The sequence below is a fragment of the Planococcus citri genome, chromosome 3 (genome assembly GCF_950023065.1).
Source record: "Planococcus citri chromosome 3, ihPlaCitr1.1, whole genome shotgun sequence".
NCBI lineage: Eukaryota > Metazoa > Arthropoda > Insecta > Hemiptera > Pseudococcidae > Planococcus > Planococcus citri.
In genome coordinates, this window is record NC_088679.1 from 66,050,346 (window position 1) to 66,063,172 (window position 12,827).

Here is a 12,827-nt window from a genome sequence, read left to right on the forward strand (position 1 = left end):
TAAAACGACGTTATTAGTTAGCTGTGCTGTGCGAGTTAAGAAATAGATTCTCTTGTATTGTATTTAGAGGCCGGCCGCGCAATATTAGAATACACACGGTTCGATTCTTAATTAGCGTTCGCAAATAGCAAACTTGGTTTTATAGTTTTGAACCAGCGTAAATTACTCTACACGGTGTACGTCTACGTTGTTCTTCGTAGGTCGTAAAATAATAGCATTACCTATTGACAATATTTACAAAATGATAATTTGGATTAGTGTTATTAAATTTGCAAAAAAAAAGAAAAAAAAAATCAAAATTTTGTAATTTGAGATAGGTTGCTCGATGTTTTTACTTTTTTTTATGTCGTTCTACGGTGACCTTATCAGTTTCACTGGGTTTGTTGAAATTTCCTCGAAGTCAGATAATATTACTATTGGACGACAGGAAGAGTGCATACTTTGAATTCGGTTTCCGTTGCGCATGATTAGGCGTGCGATTTTCTGAGCGTACGTCTTCGTCGTAAACATAGGTTGGCAACACTGTTCAATGGTTCATGTTGAATATCGCTTGTTATGTATCGTACAAGTGCCTGCTGCGCTGTGTGTACTGGTGCCTGTGTGTCAATGTAAATGCAAGCTCGTGTGTGTTACCGTTTTATGAAAATGTATACGACATCGTACGCGTATGTAAAATAATCTTACTTGTACCTAGAGTCAGTAGAAGTGAGTTGTGATTTTTCACACGATTATAGTATATAGTTTAACATTAACCAGCGCAGGTTTCGTATCGTCGTGCGTATACGTGTACGTGTCCAGACGTAAACCCGAAAGTTTGGTGCGATTACCATGGTGTTTGTTGTATTTGATGTAAACGGCGTAATGATGATGGTAAATGTTTAATTGATCTGTGTCGTTCTTATCGTTTAATCTTCGGCGGACGTCAGCTCGTCGTGTGATCTGTTCTGTGCTCGAAGCTCGGGTGTGATTCAAGTCGTAACTGGTGTCGTAGGTATTTCCTATTCGCAAAACACACGCTACACGATAGAATTAGTACTACCAAAGCAGCCAAGCTCATACTGTATATTCGAGTAATACTACTACGTTCAACAAATATGTTATGAAGAGTAAACGGTACTGTCCTTACCCGGTGATACAATACAGTGGTAATAATCTAACCACATCTTCATCCGCCAATCTACACTCGTTACCGACCAACGTAGTATATCAAACAGACGCCAGCCCTTACGCGAATACAGAGAATTTGTATTATTGTTATTTCACCGATCCGAATTTGGTGTCGCCGTCACCGATGCCGTACGCTTCACCCGGTAAGTTCTGCTTCTACTTCTGCTGTTGTTGTTGTTGTTTAATCTTGTCAAGTGTATTCTGCTGCTCGACTATATTGCTGTCTTCGTCTCCGAAACCTTATCTGTTCTGTACAATTTAACCACACGTTTTACTGTCGTCGTCATCGTGTGAAATGTCATCGTTGTGCTTATATGCTTACTTTATTACGTCCGTAGAGGTGTTGGTTTACATATCAGATAGAAAAATTACCGCAAACAGGAAGGTTACATACTCGAATACTAGATAAAATAGACACGATTTCCAGTAGCTGTCGTCTGTCATTATCAATTCCTCCTAGTGGTGTTGATATATCGATATCTTAAACGATATATCGATATGAGATCCAATATCGACATATCGATATGAAAAATCAATATCGACGATATATCGTATCGTCAAAAATTGAGGAAAAAATGCACGAAAACAGCCAAAAATATGAGTAAAAATTGAAATTAGAAAGAAATTTTTAAAATTTTTTCAAAAAAAAATTTTCTCACTTTTTTAAAAATCTATAAGGTGCACCGGGGAAAGTCAGAATGATTTTTCGCAATTTCAACTTTGACCAGCTGTTACTCGCCTTCTAATGAACCAATATGGATGAAATTTATTATGTAGGTTCCCATAAGGGTTCTTAACCTATGGTAAAAATTTGAGCGCGATTGACACAGTAGCTTTCGCTCAGTGGAATAAAATATAAACTGTCCTGACTTACCCCAATTGGGGGAAGTCAGAACAGGCTAAACTTTGCAGAGGCGTAGATCACAAACCGAGCGTCCTAGAAAAATTGCTTAGAATCAAAATTGTAGAGAATTTAATTCTCTTTGAGATCACTCTCATCAGATTTTCACTAGGACGCACGGTTCGTCCGCTATATGCGAAAAACTAAGAAATAGAAAGTCTGTATTTTAGACCAAATTCAAAATAAGTTCAAAACAACAACAAAATACAATTGAACCAAAGACATCTAAAATGAAACTGAATCGCGAAAATTTTTATGCCGTTATGAAGTAGGGGCAGTACCCTCAAGTCACCTTTAGTGGCACTTCGCCAGATATAAACCTCTAGGCGCTAGAGCAAGTTTTCTAACTTACCCCGAATTCCAACTTCCCCCGGTGCACCTTAAAAAAAACTTTTTGTCGCACCAAATTTTTTGCAGTTGTTAATTTGCAATTTAAATGACTGAGTATACAAATGGGAAAAATAGGTACTTTCAAGGCAATATTGAAGATATCGATATATCGTCGATATATCGATATCTGTTGGAAAAATATCGTGATATATCGATATAAAATTTTTCTAAATATCAACATCACTAATTCCTCCATTCCACGAGGTACGACACGATTCCACGTTCAAGATCAACGATGCACTTTTTTCGGATCAGCGTCGCGACGCGCAGGAAATTTTTAAAACTTTGTACGTACTGCGCATGCGCAACGACGGAAAAACTTTTTTCGAGGAAAATGTCAACCCCGTTTTCATTTGTCTTTGATTTTTTTTTATTCGAGTAATGCAGTGTTACCTGATCAGCGTACTGAAAATAAATCATTCCCAAGCCATAAATTGAACATCGTTTTGTTATTTTTTCAATGATCAAAGCTTCAAAGGTGTTGAAAAATTACTTTAGCTCATTAACAATTAGCAAAGTAATGAAAAAATGAAATTAATCAATGGATTTTATTCAGGAATTGGAATTTTCAACGAGTTTGACTTTGATTTGACGTTTTACTAAATTCAATGGTAACATTGCTCAATGAAAACAAAAATTCTCCAAGCTGATAAAATTGTTGAAAATTGTCGAAAATTTGTTGAAAAGTGGACCAAGTTTTTCCTTTTTCGTTGAAATTTATTTTTTAAGCAAAGTTCGCGGCTCCTGGTTAAAATTCTAGAATTTAATGCGGTACGGACATGGATTTTGATTATGAAAACAGTAAGTGAATCTGCGAGAGAATGTTTTAATTAGACGGATTTTTCGATGGTATTTAGTCTACATAGATCTTGACGTACAGTATATATGAGATTTTTCTCTGAACAAATATACACACGTAGAGAACGAAACCGATGGTTTGTTTCTTTTTACTGAAGAAAACGTATACATCGCGTCGATTTTATTTATAGTCGGTTTATGGTAGTTTTACATTTAGCTTTATCGAATAATGCGAAATGCGAATGTGTAATTGACGAGTGTTCTTCATACTTTTGGTATTCTTTCGATATAGGTTGCCAGAAGTCGTAATTTTTTGTGGCTATTTTTATAAAAATTTCTCGAAAAATGGTTCGCTGTATCGATACATTCGCCTTCGTCTCAATAGTACATATAGGATAGAGGTGGCGCTTAATGGTATTCGAACCGTATTCCTCTCTTTATGAGGTTGTTTTCTCCTTTTGACGAGTGTAGGTTGTGCCAAAGATAAGTATATGTTCCAGAAATTGAAAAGTATAGCAAAAAATATGCTGTTGTTCCCAATTATCGTCGATTAACGATTATACAGGATGAGGAAATTTTGAGTCGTTGAGAAAATTCAAGAGTATGAATGAAGTTTCGAAGCGATTTTGAGCGGAATGTAGAAATTCTGAGTGTTGAGATTGTTGAGAACGTCGTCGAGGGCGTTGTGTGAGAATTTCTTAATAATTTGGATTTTCATTTTTCAATTTGAAACCTCGAGAAAGTGTGAGCATATTATGAGGACTTTGATGAATCGTGTAGTTCAAATGAGAGGAGATACCTTAACTGAGGCTTGTTTTTTTTTGATCTTCGAATCAAAAATCGATGGTATCGCTCTGAGAAACATCACCTCTTCGAAAAATACAGCAATTATGAAAAGCTACAGATTTATGCAAGTTTTAAAAAAATGATTCCCCAATTTTTAGCATTTTTCACTTTTTGGGAACTTTTTTGGCGATATTTCTGGTCAAATTTACAGATTTAGACTTCAGGGAAATGCTATTCAATTTCGAACCCTGAAGTGACATTTATTTTCCAAGTGATGAGTTGATTTGATGGCAGATTATCGGTCATTGATTCTCACTTCCTAATAGCTCATTTGCTTTACACGATTCGCGTTTAGGATACATCTTGAGCACATATTAGCAATATGAGAGCTGTATTGCTCAACTTATAGCTGCTGAATAGAAATAATGTTGATGATTCAAGGGGTATCTCCGTCCTTCCATGTGGCACGATGCCTAGTTTTATAGCTTGTCACACAATTTCTTTTTATTCACTGTTTCAACGTTCAAAAATTGATGAAATTTGACTGTAATGTTTCAAATATTACGCTATCGTGGAGCCTGGAGGGCCATTAGGGTAGATGTAAAGCTGTCCTGTTAAAAAATAGAGGGTTTTATGAGAGTTTTGACTTTTTATTGCTCACAAATCGCAAAAACTGATGAAGAAAAACATATGAATTTTTGACTTTTCTGATCGTATGTACTATTTCAGTTTCAATTCAGTTTTGAAGCCGGATTTTTACATCATTTGAGACAGTTATACATATTTTCTAGAAATCCAAATTCTCCAGAAAAACAGACGTGGTACTTGTCGAAAAAATGATCAAGATTGCTGCAATTCAGTCAGATGTTCCAATTTTTTGGAGCACTATTTTTTCAATTCTTCAAAATAAAATCCCCCCCCCCTCCGGTGCCTTTGAAATAATACTCTTCCTCACGTATGGCAGTTGGAATATGACCTGAAAATATGGTTTCCAGAGATTCGGGAGTCAATTATTTCATAGATACTTTTCGGTTTTTTTTATGACCATTTTTTCGCAAAATCTTGAGTCTTGAAAGTGCCTTTTTCTCACTCATATCATGATAGATGGATTGTGATGAAAATAGAAGATTCTCAGAGTTACAGCTATACCTAAATTCTAATTCTCGACAGAATGTTCAGTCTGAAAAATAGGCAAAGAAATCTTTCTGTTTGCTGAAATCGTCGAAGTCTGATTTTTTGCCAAAATATGCCTCGTTTTTAACAGGATTTGCTTAAAATTTCCACTTTTTGGCTGAAAATTACCTAACAAAATCCACTTTTCTCGAGAATTTTCAAAAAGCCCTACTTCCTGCTAAAATTGTCAGTCTTGCTTTTTACAAAAATGTTCCGAAATACGAGTAGCTTCACTTTTTCAACAAAAAAAAATCAAACAAACAAACAGAGTTTCAAGTTTTTGCCAAAAATTTTCTATAAACGTTACTTTTTTGTCAAAAATTACTGAAAAAAATCTTGTCTTCTGCTAAAATTGTCTACGTCTCCTTTTAGGTCAAAAATTGAAAAAAAAACTCACGTTTTTCAAAAGTTGCCCAAGTCGTAATTTCCAAAAATCCTTGCTTGCTAAAGTTGTCATTTCCTGTCATGTTTCTTCTGGTGTTTTTTTTTTTTTTTTTTTGCAAATGTTTTGCTCACGTTTTGCAACTTTTTGATTAGTTTTTGGTTACTAAAGTTACTTTTTTTTTTGAGGAAAAAATGAGCACGAGTTTTGAAAAATTGGGTAAGGTTTTTTAAATGAAATATCATTTTAGCATTTGTCAATTTTTAAGCAGGACAAAGTCGATGTTATGGAAACTAAAAAATAATCTATGATTTTACGTAAAATTTTGAGAGAAAAAATTTGAAAAAAAATTCTATTTTCAAGTATTTTCCATTTCGATAAAAATTGTTGGTATCGTTGTGTTTCGATCGATTTCTTGATCCTATTGGTGATCGATATTGATGATAAGAAGTCGATTCAGTCAAGCGAATTGATTATTTGATCGAATCAGGGTGTCTAACAGTCCTTCTGGTCCTTCTAGGTCAGTAAAAGTTTGTCTTTTTTGCCTATATGGCTTCTTCTTTTCAAAAAAGTCAGTAAAACTTCCTCCTTTTTGCCCGAATGGCGTTCTTTTTTTCCAAATTTTCAAATAATTCTGTCACTTAATCAACATATCAGGAATGGCGTTGTATTACGTCTCATTTTATCAATTTTCCACAGCTTTCGCCATCGCTTCGCTCGGGCTAGATCATTTTTCCTTTCTTTTCTCGAGCCGAAGTTAGAGGGTAGAAAAATTGACTCCTCAAATCAAAAATAATGCTGGTTTACCCCTCAGGAATTGTGAATTTTCGAAATTTTTTGCCCTCGCTTCGGTCGGGCGTTTACTTATGTTTTTAAAAATGATAAGTTAAATACCAACCTTGTGTTATTTTCTGAAAACATTTAAAATTTGAAAATTTTGAAGCTATGAAAATCAACTTAGTGCATGATAAATGATGTTTTACGTTTTGAATTATCGGTTTTTCACAGCTTTCACCCTCGCATCGCTCGATCAGATTTGAATTCTACTACATCAATTTTCAAACATTTTCTAGAATGGAAAAATCAACTCGAGAATTTCCAAAAACATAATCCAATCAATGAAAAAATTAAAAAAAAATTTTATTCGACATTTTTGTTTCCAACTTCCCTTTAAAAAAAATGGTTCGAACCACATCTGGTCAATTATTTGGGAAAATCTTGGTGTGAAGGGGGGAGTGTAGAGTAAATAATTGGGAAAATTTAGCGAGAAAAGTTTGAAGAATTTCTCAGTCTCACCCCCCCCCCCCCTACCCATCACTCACCACACATCGATTCGTCGCGCCTCTGAAAATAAAATGTAATGTTTATATGTACAAATATATGGAACGTTTTGTGCTCGCCTCTGATTTTTACATTATAAATTTTTTAAATGACTTTTTTGATCACTTTTTGGTTATTTAAGTTACTTTTTTCAGAAAAATTTGAGTACAATCCCTGATATTAAAAATTTTCATTGAAATAGTATCCTAATAATTATTCAATTCTTATGTCTAAAAAGAACTTGAAAATAATGGCGTGTGAAAAAAATATGAAAAAGGTACGAAGTTTTTGTTTTTTGGATTTGATATACCTACACCAGACACCCTGGACCTGGATAAGAAACTGATGAGGTCTACCTGAATATTATTAATTTTTTCGTTTCTTTTAAAAATTATAAATTTTTGAAGTTTTTTTTTTGGCAATTTTGTAAAAATGAATGGGGAGGGGTATCAATTGGTACATTTCCAATTTTGCAGTCCTTCCGAAAGGTCCTTCTTTTTAGTTTTCAGATTTGGTTAGACACCCTGTGACGATGGAGTCGAGCTGATTTGGATGAATTTTTCGCGACACGAGAGAAGCTAACTTCATCATTTCAAATTCTGATAAATTTTCAACTGTGGTTTATCAAGTTTTTCCCATACTCGGAAATGATTAGTCTTTCACAACTGACAACTACGAATAAAATAGCCCAGATCAAGCCACGTGTCCTCCTAATGCTTCGACCAATTGAGCAAAAATAGAAAAAAATCGTCAATTTTCAATCCAACATTGACCATACTACTTATAACTTGCATGTCATTGACCTGTACCTTTTTCTTTGAGACCTGTTCCTCGTAATTTTCTACCTGTATTTTCCCTCTTTCGAAAAATATCACGTTTGGACACGACGAAAACGTGCTTATCGCGTTGAATATTACGTAGAAAAATACAATTCACACGAGTACCTACTACCTACACGATTTTCGAGATACCTATTCCAAATAGAAATACTCGACGAGTATATTCTTATGTGCATTTGATTTCAATGTAACCAATAGGTAAACGAAGAGAACGCCATCGAAACCTATTCGACTCAAAATGTTATCTCTAAACCCAGGATAAGATTCCCAATACTCGATTCAATAAGCATTTATATCACTAAACAATAGACCTATCCAACGTCATCGTTTTAACCTCGATAAGTATTCATCATTTTTCATTTCTGCTCGGCGCGTTGATTTTCAGCGTATAAGAATTCGACGTATGGTATTGGTATTTTTCCTTCTAGAGTATTCTTTTATGAAAAACTATATACCTAGAGAGAGACCTAACCATGTCCTTGGTAAATTGAATAATTTCACACGTCGCATCGTATACCTATACCCATACCCACATCGATATATTGTAAAAATATACGCTAACAACGCTACTGTGTGCTCGAAATGAAACCGCATGTCACGTCACAACACAAACAATATTCCACTGACAAGTAGAATTTCGTAGGTACTAGGTACCCCTTAATTAATCTGGTTCAAAACGAAAAAAAAAGTAGGTAATAATTTCCTCCTCATTTTCGCGTCGCACCTTGCGACACTACCGCGGCGATTTTCAATAAAAATACGACCGAGACTTAATTAGTGTCTCGAATAATATATTCAAATTGCATTATTCAAAGTCATATCTCATTTGAATTTTTTCCCCCTAGCGTTACGTCAGTCAGCTTTATGTACATATAGCTCAAAGCTTCGACGACTCGTTCAACGCGCGATTATGCAACTACGACAAAGAGACGAAAAATGAAAATTTTCTTCTACTTCCGCTGAAGGAGCGGGAGGGGGAGGGAGGGTGGTGGGGGTTGCCTCACTTCTATGGTTTTGGAAAACCCTGGTACCGAGTGTTTACAAGATGTTGAACGGCGCGAAAAATCGCGCTTCTGTTTTCGCCTCATTTATTATTCAATCGAGTTGGAAAAAGAAGCGGAAAAAACAACGTCATTGGACGATAATCGGTTTCGATATTCCGTCATCTGAATGTACGTCTACGTACGTCGTTGTGTTCTTTCTCTCTTCCACGTCCCAAAATAGGTACACATCGCGATACCTTGGCTGTAGGGTATTTATATGAGGATATAGTTTGTTATACCTTCGATCAAGACAGACATGGTGTTATGCACACAAACACAGACACACACACCAAGTCCAAAGATGATTTCCATTTCAAATTGGAATAATGTCGGTGCAACGTCGAACCAACGGTTTCTCACCAGTGACCCCAACAAACTAAACTAATTAAATCAATCCGCATTTCATTACAATAAATTCTCTTCAACCCTAAACCGATCAAAAAGCTGACGTCTAGTTTACTCTATTACACAACAAATGTGCATTCTCTAACAATTTGGAATTGATTGTTGTTTTATCGTATTGTATCAATGACGTATTAGAACAGTTTAGAAGGGTAAAGACATTCTATAATAATACGAAACAGCTCAAGATAACATAGACGAAATAATCATGGAAAGCTTATAATCACACTACCAAAAACTTCTATCACTTTTGGTCGTAATTTTTTCACTTCATGTTCGGCGAAGGAAACGAACAAAAATATTCACTCGCCTGAAAATAGAGCCGAGGAAAAACACGACAGAGAGTCGTTTGTTATCTGCTATCCACTGTTTAATTTCACAAACGACGTCGCATCATCAAAAATACATACGATAACGACATAATTGATAGACTAGTTCATCGTCGAAATCTCAGGAAGTAGTTGAAATAAAAACTGATAAGTGGACAAAATCCATTCCATATCAACGATCGTCGCTTCACCACATTGCTAAGAATGATATTTACCACATTGAAATGACAAACACGAGCAGCAGCGCAGCGAAGCAAAATGATTCACTCTACATTGCTCGTGTTTCATTTTTTCATCCACATTATCGTCACATCATCGTAATGGGTTAATATGTACGATACATAATGAATGACCCTGAAATAATATGCATATTTCGAGAACTACATGACTTCTATAAGTTCTATACCAAGCACGTACTTACATATACATACTAATACTAGGGGGTACCTTATTTTCCAAAGTTGTAATTTTCCACCTACCCACCCCCCCCCCCCCCAATTGTTACCTCGGATGAGCAAATAATTCCCTATTTTTATTTTTCCCCTTTTTGCAAAAAAAAAAAAAAAAAAATGGTAGTTCCCAAGTTGAAAAAAATCAAAAAAGTTCAATTTATCAAAATTCTTTGTTTTTGCGTCAGAATATTTCTAAACAATTCCCTTTTCTAGAAAAAACTTTCTCCGGTCCTTCAAATTTTTGTTGACCTCTTAGAAAAGAGCCCCTCAATGGTGAAGAAATCAGAAATGCATCAGAATAATTCGAAATCAGGGATTTTTTTTAGAAATATCTCAATTCTACATTAGAATTGTTCATCATAACCTCATTTTCAAGAAAACCTCTTCATTGGATCCCTCAATGATGTTAGCTCTCTTATATTGCCCCCCCCCAAATTTGAGAAAAATACAAAAAGATGAAAAATTGATGTCTGGGGATATTTTTTTTTTTTAATTTCATTTATGGGCAGTATCTTTCTGAACAAGCACAGTTTCAGGAAAAACATTCCATGGGTCTCCCAAATGATGTAATGGTTTCTTTAAGTCCCTCAAAGTCGAAAAGAATGAGCAAAAAAAAATATGAAAAATTGATACTTGTAGAAATGTTTTGAAAATGTTTCATTTCTGGGCAGATTGCTTTTAAATAACCACATTTTAAGTCAACGTTTAAGTGTTAAAGAAAAATCCTCCCTTAGTCCTCCAAATGATGTTGGTCCACTTGCATGCAGCTTGCTGAAAGTAGTGAAAAGGTAGTGATTTTGAAAGTCTATAGTAAAAGTAATGAAAAAGTAATGATTTTCAGCAATTTTGCTGGAGAGGTAGTAAAAAATGTAAAAAAGTGGAATATCCGATTTTCGACTTGAAAAATATAAAAATCACTGCTAAAAATGAATTATAAAATCCTCCATCGCCCATTTTGGAAAAATAGTTGCGAAATGGCTTTTTGTAAATTTTTTTCTTCTTCATCAAAATGCCTAGCTCACACGTCTTGTTGCTTTTTTGGTTACTTGTTACTCTTTTCTACTTCATTAATTTTATTGCTTTTCGAGTTTCTTTTTTTTTTTGATAAAAATAAAGTACAAGCCATGCAAATGAAGAGCTTATTGAAAAAATAGCCGTTGATAGTTAACCAGTTTCTTTTTCAGGAGAGCCAAGCGCGCTCTTTGCGATTTCAATCGAAACTACACTCCTTCCTAATTCCTGGCTTACTGACAAACATTTCAACCGTGTTCAGTTTCTCAGTTCGGAGCTACGATGATTTTTATCAAACAACCACCTGACAAGGGCTACTTTTGCAATGAGCTCCTCAAATGTAATTTGTCAAAATTACCCGTAATTTACCGAAATTACCCGTAATTTACCGAAATTACCCGTAATTTACCGAAATTACCCGTAATTTACCAAAATTACCCGTAATTTACTAAAATTACCGGTATTTACCAAAATTACCCTGATTTACCAAAATTACTCTTATTTACCAAAATTACCCTTATTTACCAAAATCACCCGTAATTTACCAAAAAAAAAAAAAAACAGTAATTTATCAAAATTACCCGTACCTAATTTACCAAAATTACCCTGATTTACCAAAATTACTCTTTATTTACCAAAATTACCCGTAATTTACCAAAAAACAGTAATTTGCCAAAAAAAAAAAAAATGTTCACTAAAAGATGTCTGTAATTTACTCATTAATACCCGCAGTTTACCAAAAATTAGGAACTTGTAATACCGTTGCAGTAATTCACCAAAAATGAACTACCAATTCACCAAAAGTTGCCGATAATTTGCCAAACTTATTTGATTTTTTCCAAATTTTTTGTATTAATCCTAAAATTGAAAAACCTTTTCCAAACCTGAAAAGTTGCTGAAAATTTGACCAAAACAGCGTGAAAAAATACCTTAAAAATTTCAAAAACATCACATACGAGTACTTACCTTTGTTTGTATAAGTTCATAAAAATACTAATTCCCAATAAACAGCGCGCTGCTCTAATGATTTTCATAAATCGTACTCGGTTCGTATTTCTCTCTTTATGAATATCAAAAGCCGCGATGGAAATATTTCAGGAATTATACAGGAAGTAATCTAACAGTTTAAGCTGTATTTAGTGTACAAGGGTGGATTAGAGCTTCGTGTGATTTGTAGATATTGCACATGTAGTAATTTCGTGTAGAATTTGTTGAGAAGATAAACTGGAATTAATTTCATGCACGGTTATTGTTATGTATGTGCTTTTGAGGTTAGCAAGATGTGCCTCTAGCGCGCGGTTTTTGTATTTGCGAATAGTATTCCGGATGGATCTCGCAGTTATTCTTTTTCTATGGTGAAAGCTTCTTACCGAGGGTGCTAGAAATTCAGTCTGATTATTAGAGCTAAACGAAAGCTCGTGACGATAATGATAACGTAGGTAAATTTTCAAAATTTTTATTCACCTTAAACGAGACTTTTCTGAAGGCTTAGCTTATACCTCTTCGAATTTCTGACCAATGCGACTTTCTTCTGATGCTGCTCGCCCACGCCGCCCTCCCCCTCGTGTAAAATGTAGAATATTTTCGAAAAAATAATACGAATTTTCAAGATCCAACGGTTGTTGTGACTCAAACCAGCAACCTCTTATGGTAGTTCTGAATCGCCTTTTTGTTTTCATGTAGGTAGATGTGATCTTCGCGTGCCATCAAAGTTATTTCACGCTCAATTATTAATTTTATACTTACGAAATACAAAATAGAAAAAAGAAAAAAGCTAGCTCGGACTTTAACGTGGGTTTATTTTGTATCGACTCGGTCGAGTGTAAATATTTTC

General features: G+C 34.8%; 1 protein-coding gene and 1 long non-coding RNA gene across 17 annotated transcripts in view; one reads left to right on the forward strand and one right to left on the reverse strand.

Moving 5' to 3' along the window:
* Window positions 1-580, reverse strand: part of LOC135838319 (uncharacterized) — a 57,493-nt gene extending 56,913 nt beyond the window's left edge. Inside the window, exon 1 of the long non-coding RNA XR_010557369.1 lies at window positions 441-580. This is a non-coding gene — a long non-coding RNA (uncharacterized LOC135838319). The remainder of the gene's footprint in view (window positions 1-440) is intronic.
* The window catches only part of bru1 (bruno 1), a 323,289-nt gene that overhangs the window by 211,811 nt on the left and 98,651 nt on the right, over window positions 1-12,827 (forward strand). The window contains exon 1 of one of the 16 annotated variants that reach the window (XM_065353897.1): window positions 610-1,310. The exons of the other annotated variants lie outside the window; for them this stretch is intronic. Within the exon in view, the coding sequence (XP_065209969.1) occupies window positions 1,100-1,310 (211 nt within the window). The 5' untranslated portion in view covers window positions 610-1,099. Of the gene's footprint in view, window positions 1-609; window positions 1,311-12,827 lie in introns of those variants that run through there. 16 annotated transcript variants of the gene reach the window in all.